Source organism: Borostomias antarcticus (genome assembly GCF_949987555.1).
Source record: "Borostomias antarcticus genome assembly, chromosome: 1".
Lineage (NCBI taxonomy): Eukaryota > Metazoa > Chordata > Actinopteri > Stomiiformes > Stomiidae > Borostomias > Borostomias antarcticus.
Genome location: NC_140234.1, coordinates 14,604,826 through 14,626,275, shown reverse-complemented (window position 1 = coordinate 14,626,275; position 21,450 = coordinate 14,604,826). Strand labels below are relative to the sequence as shown.

The window sequence follows — 21,450 nt, the reverse complement described above, 5'->3', positions numbered from 1 at the left end:
GTACTACTCTACTAATACTGTATATCTGCTACTGGTAACTAGTGTAATAGTCTACTAATACTATATATCTGCTACTGGTAGTGTACTACTCTACTAATACTGTATATCTGCTACTGGTAGTGTACTACTCTACTAATACTGTATATCTGCTACTGGTAATGTACTACTACTAGTATTGTATATCTGTCCATGGTAGTTTACAGTAGTACTGCATATCTGCTCATGTTGTACTAGTATTGTACTGTGTCATATTTCCCTGGCCTAGCAGATTTGACCAGCCCAGACCCGGCCTGGATCAGGGGCACAGACAGACATATGACAGGACCGCTGGGCACACACACACACACACACGCATACACAAAAGCCCTTTCTCCGCTCTCCTTCAGATGGAACTGGAATCTGGAATTGTGACTGATAGCGTATTGCTGTGGACCCTTTGAGTGTGTGTGCGCGTGTGTGTCATGAGCCAGAGCAGCGCAGGACCCCTCGTGGGCGGCCCTGGAGACGCCTGAGTTTCTCCCAAACAAAGACCTGATACAAACATGTGTCTGTTTGACTTGCCCTTCAGTGGTTTGTTAACACTGTGACAGAGTTTTGTAGCGTGTGCGTGCGTGTGTGAGTTTGAGTAATGCTTTTAGGATGGCAAAAAATTATTCATGGACACATACACACACAGACACACAAGACTTTCATTCACCAGCTGTTCTTTTCAGATGATGGAAAACTTTGTATTATGCAAATACAGCTTCTTTGTGAATAGAAGCTGTGTTCCCTACAGTGTGTGGTACTCCTCTCCCAGATATACTACACAGAATACAGAATACACACAGAATCACAAGCAGCCCTTTCTCACTGGCCAGGAGCACCATGACACACTGTCTGACTGAGGGACGGCCTCAGAGAGAGGGAGAGAAAGAGAGGTTGACAGAGATGGGGAGAAAGATAGATGGAGAGAGATGGGAAGAACGAGGGATGGAGATGGAAGGGGAAGAAAGAGGGATACAGAGAGTTGGAAAGAAAGAGGGATGGAGAGAGGAAAGAGAGGGACAAGAGAGTAAGGCGTTGAGAGAGATGGGAAGAAAGAGATGGAGAGAGATGACGACCTGGTTCATGAGCTCAGCAGAGACAGAGAGGAGGAGAAATGATAGATTAGGAGCTGAATGGAGGCATGGGAACACCGAGGGATGAATAGAGATGCTGATTTGATTTGGCTGAGAGAGAGAGAGAGAGAGGGAGAGAGAGAGAGGATGGATGGATGAGTAAGAGAGTAGGCTTGTGGATAGAGAAAGCAAGTATAGGGAGGGAGAGATCATTTTAGGGAGGACTTTTGAGCAGAGAGCGGAGACTGTAAAGTCAGGGTAGTATATTACGCTGGCCTAAGTTGTTCAGCAGCGGAGAGATGGAACGGGGAGGAAGAGGGGAGGAGGTTAGCAGATTGAGTTTGAGCAGACCACAGGCTGAATGAATAAAGTAGTGATAGATTAGCCTGGGAGAATTTGAGGAATGGAGAGATAGAGAGAATAATATGATTTGTCTTTTCAGCAGAGTTGAGACCATAATGAAGTTGGGCTAGATTAAGTTAGGGGGAACTCTGCCATTGAAAGAGAGAAAGGAGTGAGATGGTGGAGGGAGGGAGGAAAGGGGAGGAGGGGATAGGGACAAAGAGAGAAGCATTAATTTGAGAGGAGGGGATGAAGAAAGCAGGGGGTTGGATGAGGAGAAGAGGAGGAGGAGGGAGTCTTTTTATAGAGAGGAGAGTGGTCGGTGCTGATTTTATGTGACTGTCACATCAAGACGAGTCCACGCGGTTCACTGAGCAAGTCTCCCCTCTTCCTCCTCCTCCTCTTCCTCCTCCTCCTCCTCCAGGCCTGTGTCCGCACGATCACTCCATCTTTGGCCCCTCCGGCTCTTATGTTGCTTCTCGGTCCACAGTTCTCTTCTCTCCTCCTCTCTTAAAGCTCATTGTAAAATAAAATAAAGTGTGTGTACGTGGTTTGGGTTCCTAGGGGCAGAGAGTGGAGGAGGGATCGGAGGAAACGTGAATTGGCTCTCTTGCTTCTCTCACTCTCTCTCTCTCCATCTCTCCATTCCACCCCCTTTCACTCTCTCTCTCTTGGTCTCTATGTCATCCTTTCGGTATTAGCCTCGGTAGAACTCGGTAGAAGGTGCGCGCACAAACGTGCACACACACACACACACACACACACACACACACACACAGAGGAATGTGGAGCTCCTCGCCCTGCTTGCCTACTGTCAGTCACCTGATCTCAGTCACGTCTGGCCTGCCACTAAACCTTTCAGAACACACACACACAAGCTTACCTCTCCTGGCCTGACACCATCTGCATAGCGTGCCTTTTTGTTGCTACACACACACACACACACACACACACACACACCCTTGAATCCTGACACCAGGTGCATAGCTGCGATACTCCAGCCAGCCCACAGTTCTCATGAAAGGCAGTGTGCCAGACGAGCAGTCACACAGGTACCATATTACCAGCTCCTCGGCTGAAAGGTGACGCAGAGTAGCGGGGCAAAGACCACCAAGACAGGGTGTGTGTGTGTGTGCGTGTGTGTGTGTGTGTGTGTATGTATGTGTGCGTGTTGTTCCAGCGAGGATTATGTAGTCTAGGGCGGCGGCGTTTCGTAATGTTGCGCCCGCGTGTGCGTGTTTTAAATATGACGTGTTCTGTGCGATAATAATAACTCCTCTTGTCAGGCCTTCTGAAGATTAGCCTCGACGGGGGAGAAATCCTCTGTCAAATCCTCTCACCTCCCTTCCTCCCTCTCTCTCTCCCTCTCTCTCTCTCTCCCTCTCTCTCTCGCTCTCTCTCTCCCTCTCTCCCTCACTCCCTCTCTCTCTCTCTCCCTCTCTCTCACTCTCTCTCTCTCTCTCTCTCTCTCTCTCCCTCCCTCTCTCCCTCTCTCTCTCCCTCATTCCCTCCCTCCATTCCTCTCTCCCTCTCTCACTCCCTCCCTCTCTCCCTCCCTTCCTCCCTCCCTCTCTGCCCTTCTCTCTCTCTCCCTCTCTTGCCCCTCTCCCTCCCTCTCTCTCTGAATCACTTTCTCATCCTGTAATGAGGATGACAGTGCTTGTTGTCAGTTCTTTAGACTTGTGAGAGAACCAGTCTCTGGCCGACTGTGTGTGACTGAGTCACCATGTCAGCATCTCGGCTATTCTCTCTCTGTCATTCTCTCTGTCCCAGTGCATATCTCACTCTCACTCTTCACCTCTCCATGTGCGGTATATCTCTCTCTACCTCTCCATGTGCTGTATATCTCTCTTTACCTCTGCATGTACTGTATATCTCTCTTTACCTCTCCAGTACTGTATACCTCTCCATGTGCTGTCTATGAATCTCCATGTATTGTATCTATCTCTCTGTGCATATCTCCATGTCTATGTATCTCATATCTCTATCTCTGTGTATATCTCCATGTATTGTATCTCTCCGTGCATATCTCCCTGTGTCTTACCCTAACCCATCTATCTGTGCATATCTCCATGTATCTCATGTGTTTTGTCCTGTGGTCCTTTTTCATCCAGATCTGCTGTGCAACAGAGGAGAGAGAAGAGAGGCAGAGGACAGCCCTGCGATAGGACAGCCCTGCGATAGGACAGCCCTGCGATAGGACAGCCCTGCGATAGGACAGCCCTGCGATAGGACAGCCCTGGGATAGGACAGCCCTGGGATAGGACAGCCCTGCGATAGGACAGCCCTGCGATAGGACAGCCCTGCGATAGGACAGCCCTGCGATAGGACAGCCCTGGGATAGGACAGCCCTGGGATAGGACAGCCTCCGTATAGCCCAGGGTCGGAGATAGAAGAGGGGAGGAGACAGAGGAGGAGAGGAGACAGAGGAGGAGAGGAGATAGAAGAGGAGAAGAGAGGAGGAGAGGAGACAGAGGAGGAGAGGAGATAGAAAAGGGGAGGAGAGGACAGCCCCCAGCACAGCCTCGGCCGGGCCCGAGTGCCACAGTAGGACATGAGTGCGGGAGGTGGAGTCCTTAGCATCATCAGAGCGGAGCCCCTCCCCCTCCTCCCCCCTGGCGAGGGATGCCCTCCCCCTGCGCGCCCCCGGCCTGCCGTCCTCCTCCTGCCCTGAGCCCCCCCTCCCCCTCCCCCTCTCCGGGGGCACTATGAACAGCTACAGAGACCGAGGGGTGACCTGCACCTCCTCAGACCTCCTTGACGGCGGAGGAGGAGCAGGAGGGGGGGTGGGGCTGCCGGCCTCCCTCTCCGCCGCCACGCCCCACCACGCCAGCTTCCGCCACACCCCCAATGGCCACCCCACCCACGGCCCCGACCCGACCAACCAACCGCGTGTCTCCGTGCCCAAGATGGGTGTGCGCGCCCGGATCGCCGAGTGGCCGCCGCGCCGAGGGCACTCGCGAGAGTCGCTGCTGGAGAACGGGAGCGGCAACCCCCACCCCCCCAACCCGCACGGCGGGGAGGACGCCACCGCTGCCGCCTTCTCCTCCTCGGAGTTCGGCCTGGTGCGGGGGGGCGCGGCCCGGCTGCCGCGCCGACGCACCAGGGACGCGGAGTTCCTCGGGGGCGGCGCCCCGAGGGGCTCGCCGCCGAACATGCGCTCGTTCCCGCCGCTCCGCCAGCGCTCCAGCAGCGAGGTAACGCTTAGCGAGCAGGACGAGAGCGAGGCAGGGGGCGGGGCCGGGGGGGGCGGGGCCGGGGGTGGCGGGAGCCTCTACCGCGAGTACGGCAGCACCTCCTCCATCGACGTGCAGGGCGTCCCGGAGCAGAGCTTCTTCGACATGCTCAGCCAGTTCCACCAGGAGCGGCCCGACCAGCGCAGCAACGCGCCCGTCCCCCTCGACCAGCTTCTCCGCGCCCCGGACTCCTCCCCCTCCGCCGCGGGCCTCCCCCCTGGACACTCCCCTACCCCCCGTGGTGAGGATGGAAGGAGGGATGGAGGAGGTGGAGGGGAGAGCAGGGTGAGGAAGAAGAGCGGGGGGACGGAGTCCTCCCTGGGAACCTCGTCTCTGTTCCGGAAGCTGCGCAGCTCCAGCCGGGGGGAGCTGGACAAGGGCGAGCCCGGGGACGACGCGGGGGGGCGGGGCTCCTCGGCGGGGGCCGCGCCCTACACGCCCTGGGTGTGCCCGAAGAGCTTCGTCCACTTCGACGCCCAGAGCATCCTGTTCGACCTCCACGAGGCGGCCGCCCAGCGAGCCTACGTCGCCCAGCGGAGGAACACCGCCACAGGGGCGTCGGCCGCCTCCGTCTCCCTCTCCGCCTCCAGGGCCCCGGACCCGGCCTACGCCAGCGCCGAGGACCTCGCCTCCCTCGGCCTCGACCCTGGCCTCGGCACACCCTCCCCGGGGGCCGTGGACTCCCCGCCTGACGGACCCCTCCCCCTCTCCAGCGCCGCCGGTTCCTCCAACCAGCTGCTCCTCAGCTGCCCCCACTTCCGCAACGAGACCGGGGGCCACGGAGAGAGGAACGTCAGCTTCCTGAGCTCGTCGGCGGAGCGCGGCGGCGAGGCCGGGGAGGCGGGGCCGAGGCCGGGGGGCTGGCCCAGGCGGAGCAACGCCAGCGTGTCGGTGCTGGAGGTGCCCGTGGAGCAGCAGGTGACCAGGCTGGACAGACTGAGGCCCTACAGCATCGAGCACGTGGACCTGGGGGCCAGATACTATAGAGACTACTTCCACGGGAAAGGTGAGGGTCCGGCCCGGGCTGACACACACACACACACACACACACACACACATACATGCATACATGCATACATGCAGGCTGTGTATGCGTGTGTATGCTAGCGTGCAAGTGCAGGTGTACAGAATGTGGATGACGTTTGTGTGTGCGTGTGTGCGTGCGTGTGTGTGAGGGATGTGTGTGTTGGTCCAGCATGCCGTGCATGCCAGAGAGCCTCACCCTAGCCTGATGGCGATGTTGGCTTTTGGCATTCTTCTGTTGCTCTGCGTTGTGTATTTTTTTTGTAAGCCTTGATAAGAGTTGCAGAACCATCTAATTATGAACCACGATGTTAATAGCCTTCTTGTCGTGATAGTCATTGATGAAATCACCCAACACGGGATTGGAAGCGGCGACAGATGACAGATTTAGGATACAATCACATAGAACACTGGGATGTTTCCTTAGTCTCTCTCTCTTCCTGCTTCTATGCTGGCTGCGGCTGTGGCGCGAAGTCAAGGCCTTAGACTTCCCTCCCCGCATGGTGTTATCAGCCTGTCTGCCTGCTGGGAGCAGCGAATCTGTCCGGCTGTCAGCGAATCAGATGTGTCGCCTGTCACCCTAACATGATATCTTAATCACCATTGGTTGTCAGTCTGGGTTGTGTCTGTTTATAGTGTCCCATAGAGATGTGTCAATAATACCCCAAAGGAGAGGCCCCCCCTGTGGCCTAAGTGTGACCTCTTGACACCCACTACCCCGAACAGCCACAGCAGCAGCAGCATCAGCTGTCTCCCTCACTCTATCGACTACACAGTGTCCACGTGAAAACAAACAAACACATTAAATCAAATACATAGCAGTAATACTCTGTAGATGTTAGAGACATTTCTCCCTAGATTCTTCAATCCTGTGATTCTATACAACACACAGAATCATACCAGTCTAGATGAAATGACAGAGATACACATGAAAATAAACACATTAATCCTTCTTCCTTCAATGTTGCCTGACCTCGTAGCACGGGCCGGCTAGTTTAAGACCCTCTGTAACTGAAAACAGATCTAAAAGAAAATAACACTCAATATACTAAAACACAACAAACCACCCCATGCATAGTTTATTAATGAACACAAATCTCTTAAAGCAAAGCAAAAACAGAGTTGACTGAAAAAACATATCTGAACCTAGCATTCAGACAGGCACCTTAACAAATTAAGCATTACTGCAATCAAATCATAATCTGGTTAGTAGTGTCTCGCCCTGGGGCCCTCCTGACCCTGCGGTGCTGATAGCGGCGGCGTGCCCCACTGGTGCAAGCCTGAATCCGTATTCCCAAGCCCACACCAGCAGCCACGCCCAACACTACCATCCCCACGAGTCCGGCCATCTGTAATAATAAGAACAGTAAAGGACTTCCCTGCAACTATTCAAACCAGTCCCCCTGTGTGAGGAACGGCGCTGATATGGAGAGAGTTAATCATAGCCCTGATCTTATCAATGAAATTTGATTTGAAACTTCAAAATGTTCTGAATGACAGTTAGCTTTACCCGTCCACTGATTGGTCAGATAAACTGTCCTGTAATGTCCCTGCTTCAGCTCTAATGAATATGTTTCGACTGTAACCTGAGGATTCAACCTTACAGTATAACTCTGCTTGACACACTTTACAGTAATGACCCCACCCTGTAACCTGTGGATGAAGAAGTGTGATTAGGATGAGGTGTAAATGCAATGTGTGAATGTCCGAGTGTCCCGTCTTCCACCCGAGGTAGCGCTGTCCATCCCTTCAAGGTGCTGCACGTGATCACTCGCGTCCAGAGTAAACCGGAAGGCCTTCTCCAACTCATCTGTAGTACAGGAAGCAAAAAGGAACTATCACAGTATCAGATGTTCTACAAGGTATATTGGTTATAATGCCCTGATGGAAGATGAAAATAAAGGATTATTTATCATGAAACACTATCAGGCTTTGACTTGTCGGCTCAGGATCTCAGTACTCTTGCTGAGGCCCTAACACTCATTTCTGTCCCTTTCAGCAGAGCTACAGTCATTGAACAGTGGCACATATTGGGATATTTCAGAGAATGTCCCAAAATGCGGTCTTCACCCAGAGTGTGCCCCCACGCCTAAGACGCATGGTTCTTTAGCTCAAGGTGGTCATCAGAGGGTGGTGGTTCAACCACCTTGCATTGGCTAGCGTGAATCCAATTTGGTTTGGCTGCTACCTTGACTGCAGTGTTGGTGATGAGCGATACCTGGTGCGGCCCATCCCACTTTGCGTCTAATGTCTCTTGTGATCGTATTTTAGACTTGTCTAGTCCAAAGATTTACCAAGATACGTTCAAAAGGTTGAGTCTGGTTTATTGAATGAAATCAAATACTTGCGCAAGGACTTCCTGAACAACGCAAACAAAGGTGGTTTGTCAGAGAAGTCAGGTCAGTCACTTCTGGCTGTGGCTTATGTACAGTCCAAAACAAAGGTACAGTGTTTCCAGGATGTGATTGGCTACTGCATTGTACATGAATGGCAGGCGTGGCCAAGAGTAAAAACATGTGACATGAGAAAACAAAGAAAACAGAGGTCTGAATCAGGGCAGGAAAGACAAGGTGTGGTCTTTCTGACTTGGACAAAAGAGCGAGGCAGAGCTATGCAGAGTGTTTACAATTACAAAAGGGGGGGAGAGTTGGTGTTTTACATTAGACTGAAACTGGGGTTTTGCAGGGGACTTGGGGGGAGGTGATAAATTACAAAGACAAAGGCTAAGGTGTTTGGATGTAAATTCCTGGACAATCCCTCATTTGTGCCTGAACAGGCACACAAAAATAAAATCCAAACACAGTGTAAACAGTCAGCTATGCTATACATGTGGAAAGGAAATAATCTCTCCACTAGGTGGAAACTTTAATTATTTCCTCTCAACGTGCAAAATCACACACCAAAACCCCTTGTTTCAGAAGTTTGACAGGAAACAAGATAAAAAAGATGACATGATTATATACTATTTATAGTCTAAGAGTGGACAACCATTCACCAAAAAACAAACTTGATTTAACAAGGCAAAAAAAAAGATAAAATGGTTACCAGTGTAAGAGGGGCAAAAAACCTCTTGGTCAATTTAGAGGAAAAACCCAAACTTATTTATCAACTCATGTTTCAACCATTGTAACTCTTGTAAACAAATATGATATTTTCCAGATTATTTCAAAGTTCATTCACTCTTGTGAGGAGGTGACCGGCAAGGTCAGTCTCCGATTGCTCATCAGAGGAGGGGAGAGTGTGGCGGTGACTGTCAAGGTCACTCTTGTTCACAGTGTATCCCAACAGTCATTTAGGTGGCACTTCTCTTTTGGGCAATAGAATGTCATTGGGGAATGCAAGGCGTCTTCTCTTCTAGATCGCAACTTCGATGTCACGTTGCTTGAAATCAGTTATGTTCAATGTTAGTGTGTGCAGGTGTGTGTGCGTGTGTGGTGCATCTTGTGAGGAGGTGACCAGCAAGGTCATTTTTCCTCCGATTCCTCGTCAGAGGAGAGGACAGTGTGATGGCCCATGGTTTTGGCCTCTGAGCCCTCTGGTTCAGCTGCATTCTGATCTCCTGGTGTTTGCGATCCCTTGGTGGACCGTCCTCTGCTGCTTGGACCCGTCGGCAATGGCTTGCATGGGTCCAACGAAGTCCTCTCAGATCGCTGTCTGCGTGATGAGTAGAAACTGGTACGGCCCGAGCCACCTCGGCGAGTTCCAGCTCCTTCGTCTGTGGTCGTGGATTAGGACCCAATCCCCAGGAGAGATGTGATGCAGGAACCCCTCCTTAGCCTCAGGAAATGGCGGTCCTCACTCTGTTGGAGACATCTGTTAACATCCTCCGCCACCCCTGTTTTGAAACATGATCTGGCCCGTGGGCTAGTTTGAAAGCATAATGAAAACATGAACGAGGTAGTACAGGTTTGTCATTAGGCCCTAGATACAGGTTAGTTTGGTGGTGGAAATGTGCACTTAGTCCTTCATTTCTTTTTCTCCGCAGGTGGAGCAGATGCTTGTAGGTCAGAAATGTAGGCTCTTGAACTGAACCCGGTCCATCCCTGTACTGCTCCACGTAGGGTCGGCCCGGGTCGTGCTGCTGGAGGGCTCACCTCGGCGCTCCCCCAGTACAGGCTGATGAAGTGCTCCATCTGTGGATCCACAGATGAGAGAGACAAACAGAGACAAAACAGAGCAAAAGAGAGTCCTCTGGTCTGGTCTCCCTGTTCCCTTCTTTGGTCAGGAACGGTTATTCAACAGTCTGTAGGAGATACTCAGAAACATGGTTAAGCGCAAGCTCCTGCTTTGGGGAAAAATTGTTGTTATTCTGTCAGGAAAACTTAAACAGGGTGACTGTTCAAGTGTCATTTAGAGCCAGTCTGCAGTAGCCTACAGTGACATCAAGGGCAGTGTTAGAATGACTTTAACACGCCCAGTCCCCAGTCATGATCAAGGCAATTGGATTTGGCTCTTAGCATTTCTCTTGCGATTTTATGAAAATAAAATACGCTTAAGTCTTTCGGACCTCCCATTCAGGGCGCAATCCCGGGCTAGACCCACCATATTCTCGTCTCAACAAAACAACACCCCCTAAGGGTGAAAGCAAAAATTTCCTGAAGTCAGGATAAAAATAGAGATGGGGCAAAGAAAATGACACTAAAATGAACTGGCTTCATTTACAATTAACTAATCAAAAACGCCATCAAGCTTCATTTGTATAGCTAAAATTTGTATATCTAAAACCTCCCTCTTCTGCATTTGAGGACAGAGTATTTGGGCCCTGCTCCTGTTTCATACTTATCTGTCGCTCACAGTGAGTTGGTGACATGGCGTTGGTCTGCATCTCACGAAACCCAGATCGCCCATCTGTAGGGAAACAGGCCAGTAATCTCCATCTCCACCTCCGGTCTGTGCCCGTCTCCTGGTTCGGCATTCGCCCATCACTCCCGGAACGACAGTTGTCTGTAAAAAACCACTCAGAAAAAAACACTCAGGCCCGATGAATGTGCCTCAAACTATAAACATGAGATATTTAACATACTCATTTAAAATATATATAAATTGGGTTATGAGATGCTGCATTCAGATTAAGATACTGGCAACCCTTATCTATTCCCCCCACTATTATGCACAACGCTTATGTCTTAAGCTACATATCAGAAAGAGAGACAAAACAAACAGTTAAAACAGACAAACAGCAGGTCCCAAGCAGTCCCCAGGAAGGCATGATCCAGGCTCCTCAAAGACCTGCCGCCCAGGGTCCATAGCACCTGAAAATTAAGACTCAAAACACAGACTGGGTTCAATAGCAGAGGAGAAGGCCTAGAGCCAACTTCTCAAAACACATTATCATTATATGAATGAAAATTCATACAGTAGAATGCATAAAAACGAACAGCTTATGGCCATTCATTGACTATTGAAACAAAACTCCTGAATCAAACACCTATTCAACCCTGTCAGACTTTTGAGTTCCCTCTACATCTATTTTATCCTGTTTATTTACCCATATTTTAAAACTCTCTATCTTGGCTAGTTAAAATCTCGCTTATGGGTTGTTCAAGGGAACTCCAGCAGGTGGCGCTCGACCCCAAATTTGAGGCTCTTCCTTTTCATTCAGCTTGCGGTAACTGTGACACCGTTCAATCCAGTGGCCATACTGACCACAATGGAAGCATGAATCATCTCTATCTTCACTTCGATTATACCTTTTTCCTCGCCTAACCCTACCAGAACGCTTCCTATTGTTTCTCTGTCGCCACTGTGGTCGTTGTTGGTTCCACCTCGCACCAGCAGTCTGATTGTCCAGCTGTTGTAACTGAGCAGCTTGTAATCTGGCTGCACCTAGCTTCATTTCTTTCAACTCCCTCTCTTCAATGTGATCACGAAGACGCTCCGCATAGCGGAAATGATCAACAACTTCTTCGAGAGAAGTCGATTCCCAGGTGTGGCACATCAACCTAACTTGGTCGGACAAAGAGGAGAGAGAGTTATTCATCAATTGTTGTTTCAAAATCTTTTTATAATCGGCGTTCGCTTTGTCCATGCCACTGTGTGCGGCGAAAACTGATTCTAGTCGTTCCCAAAATTTCTCGAACTGTTGATCGGAGTTTTGTTTGCAATATGTGATACGGTCCCAATCCATCTTTTTAGGGAATCGAGTTTTGATTCTGTTCAACAGCGCAGTGTTTTGGTCAGAAAAATCGGCATGATTAAAAGGCAATGTAATGTCAAACGGATGTTTCACATCCACCCATTTTAGCCCAAGGCACTGTCTCATGATCATGGCGATTTCCTCTGCGTGAGGCTCATACATACGAACTAAACTGTTAAAAAGATTTTCAAACTCGTCAATGTCTTTGGTTGGATCGGGCAAGGTTTTAGCTATTTCACGTAGTTCATCAGAGCGCCAGGGTCTGTAAACCGTAATCTCTGGAGTCCAGGCCGCATAACCAGCTGCATAATTTATTTGTGAAGGGCGAGGAACAGGGTTTGGGCAGCGTATCAGAGGCGCGTGTATTTGCGGTCCCTCCAGACTATCTCTAGCCATTTGCAGTTGTTCCAAATTAACCTTAGCCTCAGATATAGCTCTAGCCAAATCTTCCTTATACCTCGTAGAAAGGGGCGAAATGAGAGAAGGGGCGTGGCTAATGGCGGGAGCATGAAAAGGGGAAAGAACAGCCTGGTTGGGTGTGAGCACGGAGCAACGAGTCGAGGGGGGATCTAATTTTAAATCAGAGTTATTCTGCTGGGGAAATGGCGGAGAGACTGTTTGCTGAATCTCCTTATCTTTCCTTCCTGACCCAAAAACCCGCTCTCGTGCTACTCTCTCCCAAATCTTAAAAACAGACCAGTCTACAGAATTAACAGGCTTTTCCCTTAACCTAGACATCTCAACCACCTGTAGCTGAGCCCGAATCTTAGCTAAAAATTTAACACTAAATGTCAGATATGGATGTAAGAAATCGAAAATGCTTTAGCACATAACGAAAATCTGCCAACAAACGCTCGCAGAATAATGCTTCAGCGCAACAATCTCCTCAGGCTAGCAGTAGAATCCTGTGACCTCCTCTAGCCCTATGTTATTAGCCGGGGTTACAGGGACACCTAGTGGTGATCCCAAAATGTTGCATGTATGACCCGGATGTGGTCTTTGGTTGTGTGCGGGGAAATTTAAAGAAACAAATCCCAAATAATCATGACGCAGCCTAAAAACCCCAAAACAGCAACGAAAAGAAACCTTATGGTTAACTCACGGCGGGAAAGAATACAATTTCGAAGAAACAAACATTAAGACACATTAAAATTCGCTTAGTACTCACCCAGTCAGGAATCTCTTTGTTCTCCCTCTGGCTCAAGGCGGATCACCGGGAGTTGTTTTCCTTATCTCCTAGGCAACCAGCTAGCTAGCCTACTGGGAATCTAGCAGAAATGTAACAGTCTAAAAAGGGTACAAAACAATACTTTACCTGGATCCATGGCGCGCGTAACAAACATACAATCAAGAGCCGAGGCTCAAAAATGCAATCAAAAATCCCACTGAGCCGGCGAAAAATAGCGCTTAGACAAACATAAAGACAACACAACCCCGTTCGGGGACAAAAAACAGACACTCCGGAGGTTAGCTGGTAATCGCACTCACTGCGAACTTCAACCCATTTGGAAATCGCACTCACTGCGAACTTCAACTCATTTGGAAATCGCACTCACTGCGAACTTCAACCCTGTGGGAATCGCACTATCTGCGAACTTCACTCTGTGGAAATCGCACTATCTGCGAACTTCAATCCTGTGGAAATCGCACTATCTGCGAACTTCAACAGGTTCCCTTCTGTGCTAATTCTGGAACATCGAACTAAAGCAACCCAAAACGTTATCCTAGAAGTGCACTCTCACTTCTTAACTACAGCCGAGCCGACAAACAATCTAAACTGTAGTCTACATCAACTGTAAGGGAGCGAGTCCCAAACCCAAAATTACACCTCTTCTGAAGAGAACCCCCGGTAGCCTAAACAAGGACGAAGTCAAAACGACAATACGATATAAATATGTATATTGCTGTCCACATCTCCTTGGATAGTTACTTACTAAATACCCACGCTGGGGTTTTCCGTTTTCAAACAATCCAGACCAACAAGCTGAACCAAATCAAGGCAAATACAACTCAACCCATAAGAGGGTTCGTTTAAACGTACCTGTGCGCTTCAAGAATCCAGTGGAAGAACTGAGGAAATAATCTCACCGTGCGCTCTGGCGCAAGAGAGAAAATTGATTTTCCAAGCCCATATGGACCGACACGTCTGCCGATCAGTCCCTATCCACTGGAATCCCGAAGCAAACGCAGGCAGTGCTCCCATTCCCGTTCGCCAAACTGTGATAGTTATTTTAGACTTGTCTAGTCCAAAGATTTACCAAGATACGTTCAAAAGGTTGAGTCTGGTTTATTGAATGAAATCAAATACTTGCGCAAGGACTTCCTGAACAACGCAAACAAAGGTGGTTTGTCAGAGAAGTCAGGTCAGTCACTTCTGGCTGTGGCTTATGTACAGTCCAAAACAAAGGTACAGTGTTTCCAGGATGTGATTGGCTACTGCATTGTACATGAATGGCAGGCGTGGCCAAGAGTAAAAACATGTGACATGAGAAAACAAAGAAAACAGAGGTCTGAATCAGGGCAGGAAAGACAAGGTGTGGTCTTTCTGACTTGGACAAAAGAGCGAGGCAGAGCTATGCAGAGTGTTTACAATTACAAAAGGGGGGGAGAGTTGGTATTTTACATTAGACTGAAACTGGGGTTTTGCAGGGGACTTGGGGGGAGGTGATAAATTACAAAGACAAAGGCTAAGGTGTTTGGATGTAAATTCCTGGACACTCTCTTTGATCTTTTTTTGATCATGACGTACTGGCCTGCGATCAGAGTGTGCCCTCCTTCTGGGACATCACTCCACGCCGTACGCACTTGGAGATGAGCTTTGGCTAGTGCCACGCTCAACCTCTCACAGTAACCGATCAATGCGTCACTTTTGAGATTTATGTCTGCTTTTCTGAGGTCGATGGCCCCGGGGAGTGACATTGGTCTCCCACAGATGACCTTGAACGGACTGAGGCCCGTTTCTCTGTTGTGTGTTGCTCGAATGGAGCACAGAACGATGTTCAAAGCGTCTGGCCAAGGAATGCCCTCCTGATGATACTTGGTGAGTCTGTCCTTGATGACGCGATTCATGCGTTCAGTCTGACCACTGCTCTGGGGATGATGGGGGCAGTGGAGTGATGGTATCAATCTGATAAAGTGGAGACGTTTGCACTGATGACGGATGTTTTGGACTGGGTTCTTGATTTCGGGCCGCATTCTTGGCTGCTTGGTCCGGCAAAGCGTTCCCTTGGCTGTCAGCGGTGTCACCACGTGTGTGGTCCTTTACCTTCAGCACCATCACTTCTTGTGGGAGGCGGATCGACTCAATCAGTTCTCGGACCAGTTCTCCATTTTTTGATGGGTGATCCTAGCGCGGAGAGGTAGCCTCGCCACTTCCAGAGTTCTCCAAAGTCGTGCACGATCCTGTGCGCGTATCGACTGTCCACGTTGATGTTTGCAGTCCGCCCTTTGGCATATTTGCATGCTTCGATGAGCGCTTTCAACTCCGCCTGTTGCGCGGAGGTTCCTGGAGGCAAGGCACCTGAGGCCAGGACGTCCACTTAGCTGGTTACTGCCCACCCCGCCTTCCTGATTCCCTCCTCTACCATGGATGACTCGTCTGTGTAGAGCACCAGGTCGGGAATGTCCAGGGGCAGACTTTTTGCTGTCTCGGTTTGTTCCATTGCTTCAATCACCTCCCGGCAATCGTGAAGACTGTCACCTGTTTCCTCCGTTGGCGCTACCATTGTTGATGGATTGGATGGTTTAGCTCGTTCAATCACAATGCCTGGGGCTTCAAGGACCGCCAACCACCTTCCCCATCTGGATGCGGTGACCTGGGATGCTCTGTTCATGGTCAGAGGAGTGTGAACGGCATGTGGGCACCTGACGATCAGTGTCTGGTCCAAGACTAAGCTGAGCACAGTCTGGACGGCCAAGAAGACGGCTTGGACGGCTCGTAGACAGGGGCCGAAACCCTGAGCCACTGGATCAAGGCGCGTCGAGTAGTAGCCCACCGGTCTCTGACGGTCTCCATGATCTTGAGTCAGGGCCGACGTCATGTAGCCGTTCTTTTCGGACACGTGAAGTGTGTATTCTTTCCCAGTGTTTGGAAGGCCTAAGGCCGGGGCCTTGGCGAGAGCATCCTTCAAGCTGTTAAAGGCCCGCACCTGGATATCATCAAGATGAACTGGGTCTTTGGAGTGATGGCCGCCCTTGGTCAGCTCTATGAGGGGCTGTGCGATCTCAGCGTAGTCTTCTATCCAAGCTCGGTTGTAGTTGCACAGCCCCAAGAAGGATCGAAGATCATGGAGGTTCTTTGGGACCGGGGTCTCTCGGATGGCTCTGGTCCGGTCTTGGGTGATTTCCCGACTCCCTTGAGAGATCCTCTGCCCGAGGTAGATGACCTGTTCCTGCATGACCTGAGCTTTTCCCAGACTGGCTTTGTGGCCCCACTCCTGGAGGTGGTCCAAGAGGATTTTGAGGTCGTGCTCATGTTCTGGTTCTGTTCGACTGGCCAGCAGGACGTCGTCAACGTACTGCAAAATGGTGGAAATGATGGGAGGCATTTCACGTAGATGGTTACGCAAGGCCTGATGGTAGACGGATGGAGAGTTGTGAAGACCCATTGGGGTCCAAGTAAACTGATATTAGATGGTGGACGGGTCCGCTCCTAGGGGCGCCAATTTGTCCACGTACTCGTTTGCCACTCTGAAGTCCATTCTCCCGAAGGTTTCAAGACCAGCCACGCCGGGCTGTTGGAGGCGCTGTGGGCTTTCTTCAGGACCCCCGTTCTTCAAAGATTTTGAGAAGTGGTTTGATCCCCTCAACTGCTCGGGGAGAGAGTGGATATTGATGAGTGCATGGTGGCGGACTGCCTGTGTAGGTGACCGGGTCCATTTTCAGAAGTCCACAATCATTTTTGTCTTTTGCCCATATGGGATGCCCGGTTAGGTCCAGTTTGTCACTCGTATCAGTTTTGTGAGTCTGATTTTTCCCCCTTGGAATTCAAGAGATGAGTTAATTGAGTCAGGACGTCAAGTCCTAAGAGAGGATCTTCTATGAGCCCCACCCAGATTGATGATTGGAACTTGTGTTGTAACCGGAGGGGGCCTTTGACCCTAGGGAAGGATGTTTTCCTGTTGGAGCGGGAGTCAAGAGAGATTCTGGAGGTGGGGGCCGAGTAGCCCCCCCCCCCCCCCCCCCGAAGCAGGGCCAGAGACTGATGGGTGTGTGTGAGCTGCCGACAGAGAGAGTTCAAGGTGACAGACAGCTCAGAGAGAAGCTCAGTTTGTGTTGTCATTAGGTCTCTGAGTCCTTTTGTATCTGTTGAAAGTGAGAGCAAGGCCCTTTTGATTCTGTCGCACGTCAATGGTTAGCTGCGATAAGACCTGCTCTTGGGCCTGTACTGCTCCTGTAATCTCTCCTCTGTCTCGTGATTGTTAGTATGGCAGCTTCAGGTCAGCCTGCCCTCTTGATAACTCCCTCGTTTCCAAATTAGTTACAAGCTCCTGTTGCTTTCTTTAAGCCTGTGATGTGGGCTTTCAAATCCTGTCTCATTCTTTCTGACTGGATTTTCTCCATCTGAGACTCATATTCTCATCTCTAAGAATCAGGGAACACCATTGGAGGCGTTCATGTGAGTCTCTGGGGAGACAAGTAGTCTTCCCCCAGGCCCTTTTGAGGTCGGCTAAGGGCCATCCCCCCTCCCCCTCTGCTTGAATATCATATTTAGCCACCACCTCATCCTTTAACTTGATTAAGTTAAGCCTTTCCCAGATAGCCTGTGACATATCGTTATTTATTTCCCTTAAAGTGGCATTGGGCGTTTCTGTGCCACCGTCCTCTGTTGTCATTTTGGGGGGCGCTGGGCTCCCCCGCAGCATCCGAATCTGGGATCTGCTTAGGTGGACTGGGAGACATTATGTGACAGAATGTTCCACCAAGCCCTTTAAGGAAATAAAGATTTTGAGCCTTTCTGGAGACTGGGAGTGAAGTGTGTGTATGAAAACACCCTCAAGGTCGCCATGAGGAATGTAAGAGATATGGAGCGAGCGATATCCCTGCCGTTGGGCTAAAGAGGAGAGAGGTAGCCTACCGCTCAGTGAGCGGATGAGAATGGAATTTTGGTCCTTTTTGTCATCGGACCTAACGTGTGTGTCTACGCACCGGGTCGCGGGTCCGGTTTCAACACTCCTGAACAGCTCCTACCCCGCTCGGTTTTGTCAAAGACACTCAGGTCGAGAATAGATAGCTGTATGTATGCAGTTCAGAAACTGCTGGACTCCTGACCTACACCACTCGGATCTGTCAAAAAACACTAGAGACTAGATAGGTGTATGTGTGCACATAACAATTGGAGATCTCATCAGAATGCATTCATAAATTATTACAGGTATACCTTTGATGTTATAGATATGTCTAGACATTTAATCATAGTTTAACGTGTTGGAGGCTATGTGTGTGGTCTATTAGATTGGTTCTTTTCTTGAGAGACAGAGCACTCACCGCCCGTTGTATGGCTCTGAATGGCTCGAAACTCAGGTCAGTTCAGGCAAGGCGTCCCCCACCCGTCTGGTCTGTGTTCGGCTGGTATTCGGTTTTTGTGTTTGGCTCTGTCTTCATCCGGATCTCACGGCACCAAACTTTTGGCATTCTTCTTCTGTTGCTCTCCATTGTGTATTTTTTTTGTAAGCCTTGATAAGAGTTGCAGCACCATCTAATTATGAACCACGATGTTAATAGCCTTCTTGTCGTGATAATCATTGATGAAATCACCCAACACGGGATTGGAAGCGGCGACAGATGACAGATTTATTGGACAAGGATACAATCACATGGAACACTGGGATGTTTCCTTAGTCTCTCTCTCTTCCTGCTTCTCTGCTGGCTGCAGCTGTGGCGCGAAGACAAGGCCTTAGACTTCCCTCCCCGCATGGTGTTATCAGCCTGTCTGCCTGCTGGGAGCAGCGAATCTGTCCGGCTGAGTTGCCTATCGTTTCCAAATCGAAGTCTCAAGGTTTGGTTGAGATGTTAAATAGTGCTCTCTCGGCCCACCTCCCACGCCTAAGCCTGCCCGTTTAGGGCCTAGTGAAGCTAGATTGGTGGAGGAGTGACCATAAAGATGTGTCGCCTGTCACCCTAACATGATATCTTAATCACCATTGGTTGTCAGTCTGGGTTGTGTCTGTTTATAGTGTCCCATAGAGATGTGTCATTAATACCCCAGAGGAGAGGCCTACTGTGGCCTACAGTAAGTGTGACCTCTTGACACCCACTACCCCGAACGGCCACAGCAGCAGCAGCATCAGCTGTCTCCATCACTCTATCGACTACACAGTGTCCACGTGAAAACAAACAAACACATTAAATCAAATACATAGCAGTAATACTCTGTAGATGTTAGAGACATTTCTCCCTAGATTCTTCAGTGATCCAGTAGGTCAGGATTGCTAACACACTGAGGTCATGTCTCATATTTCTTCTTTCTCAAAACTTTATTTAAAAGGGACAATGAATGTACCGTTCAAACATACATGTCACCATTTGATGCACCGTACCAGATTGAAGCTGCAAGCTAGTTCACATCTGTAGTCCCTTTGGCAGGTCGAGGCAGAGAAACGGCATAGTAACCAGTAAAAACAAATCACAAAATACACAAACACAACACACAAGACATGAAACACAAAACTACACACAATACTATTACCAATGTCTGCTCATCAAAAACAAAAAGCAAGTTGTGAAGACCAATAGAGGGAATCAGAATAAGATAATAATAAGATGATAAGGTACTGTAGAATCAGTGAGTACAGAACTTTACAGTAACAGACTTTTAATTTGTTTTTGAAAGTGCTGATGGAGCTACAGCTCCTCACATCATCAAACAGCATATGTTGTTCGTTGTAGCCTGTAACAAGTCAATTAAAATGCTACTATACTTTTTAATTTAGACCCTATGGGGGCGCCCCGGTAGATCACCGGGTAAGGCGCGCACCATATGAAGGCTAGTCCTTCGCGCAGCGGACGTGGGTTCGATTCCCGGCGCGGGTCCTGTGCCGCATGTCCTCCCCTCTCTTTCTCCCACATTTCCTGTCTCTCTACACTGTCCTATAACATTAAAGCTGAAAAGCCCTAAAAAATATCTTAAAAAAATTTAGACCCTATGATATTCTAATTAGTCATTAGCGAGAGAGATAGTTTGCTGTACGTTGAGGATTACTCATGTGATGGAAGGTTGTGATCCATTCTTTGGTCAGATAACACAGGATACCTGCTGGTTGAGGCGCAGGCCTGTTGGGTAACTAGCAACGCAAAGTCACGAGACTGATGGGACTTAGAGCAATTTTTGAACAACATTCAATGGCGTACAATTTAACGGTCAACAACAATCAGATTGTTCTGTGTGTACTATCACAGCGCGAGACACGCACACCCGACTCTGTGACTTGACAAGAGCGGAAAAAAGACAGCTGTCTTTGACGTGACAAGCATGAAAAAAAAGATGGCTACTGATACGGTAAATGTGTTTCCTGAGCGAGTCCAGACCTGGCCGGGCGCTCCACTGATGCCGTTCCAGACTGTGAACCCGACACTCTGCCCTGAAGTTGCTCTCTTCTTCGATCGGCTCGTTCGTTTGATTAATTGAGTATTGATCTCGGCATCAGGGTTCTTGCCTCTTGCGCTCTCTGTCATTCTCTCACCCTCAACCGGTCATCCCAGTCTCCTGCTCCTCTCTACCTCTCTCTCTCTCTCTCTCTCTCTCTCCTCCCACCTCCGTACCACTCTTCTCCCCTCTTTCTCTCTCTTTCTCTCTTTCTCTTCCTCTCTATTTCTTTCCTTTCTCTATTTTCCTCTCTCTTTCTCTATCTTCCCCTCTCTCTCTCTTTCTCTCTCTCCTGTTTCTCTCTTTCTCTCCCTCCCCTGTCACCTTTGACCTCTGTCCGCTATCTCTCCCTCACAATCAACCTATTCTTTTTGCCCTCTCTCTCTCTTTCTCTCTCTCTCTCTCTCTCTCTCTTTCGCCACCTTTCTCCATCTTTTATGCGTCTCTGGTCTTTGTTCCTGGCCTTTTCCTCCTTCCCTCCCTTCTCTCCGTTCCTCCCCACTCCTCCTCCTGTCCTCCTCCGTTCCCTCGTTCTCTCCTGCCTCTCCTCGGGTCTCTCTCTCGGGCCGCCCTTCACAGACGTGATCCATACCAGAACCAGTCAGAGAACTTGAAAGGCACGCAGGGTCCAGCGCGCGTTAGGCTGGGTGCCAGATCACAAAATCTTGTAGATAAGGAGAAAATAGAGTCCCGTGCACCAGATAGCTCCCGTTAAAATGTTTTTTTTTTTAATGGTCAGTGATGTTTCGAGCTTCCTCAGACTGCTGTGGGATATACCTGGTGTGCAGAACTCCTACTTTTCTACCTACCAGAACCAGAATATGTCCAGACGTGTGAACCACTCTCTCTCTCTCTCTCTCTGTGCGTGTGTGTGTGTGTGCGTGTGTGTGTGCAGAGCACTCTAACTACTTCGGGACAGACGAGAAGCTGGGTCCGGTGGCAGTCAGCGTCCGCAGGGAGAAGTTGGACGACACCAAAGACCTGAAGGACCAGTACCAGTACCGCCTCATCATCAGAACCAGCGAGGTA

General features: G+C 49.6%; 1 protein-coding gene across 1 annotated transcript in view; it reads left to right on the top strand.

The window, feature by feature from the left end:
• Positions 1-21,450, top strand: part of sipa1l3 (signal-induced proliferation-associated 1 like 3) — a 106,250-nt gene that overhangs the window by 51,363 nt on the left and 33,437 nt on the right. Inside the window, exons 3-4 of the mRNA XM_084441593.1 lie at positions 3,557-5,684; positions 21,317-21,447. Of these exons, the coding sequence (XP_084297719.1) occupies positions 4,151-5,684; positions 21,317-21,447 (1,665 nt within the window). The 5' untranslated portion in view covers positions 3,557-4,150. The remainder of the gene's footprint in view (positions 1-3,556; positions 5,685-21,316; positions 21,448-21,450) is intronic.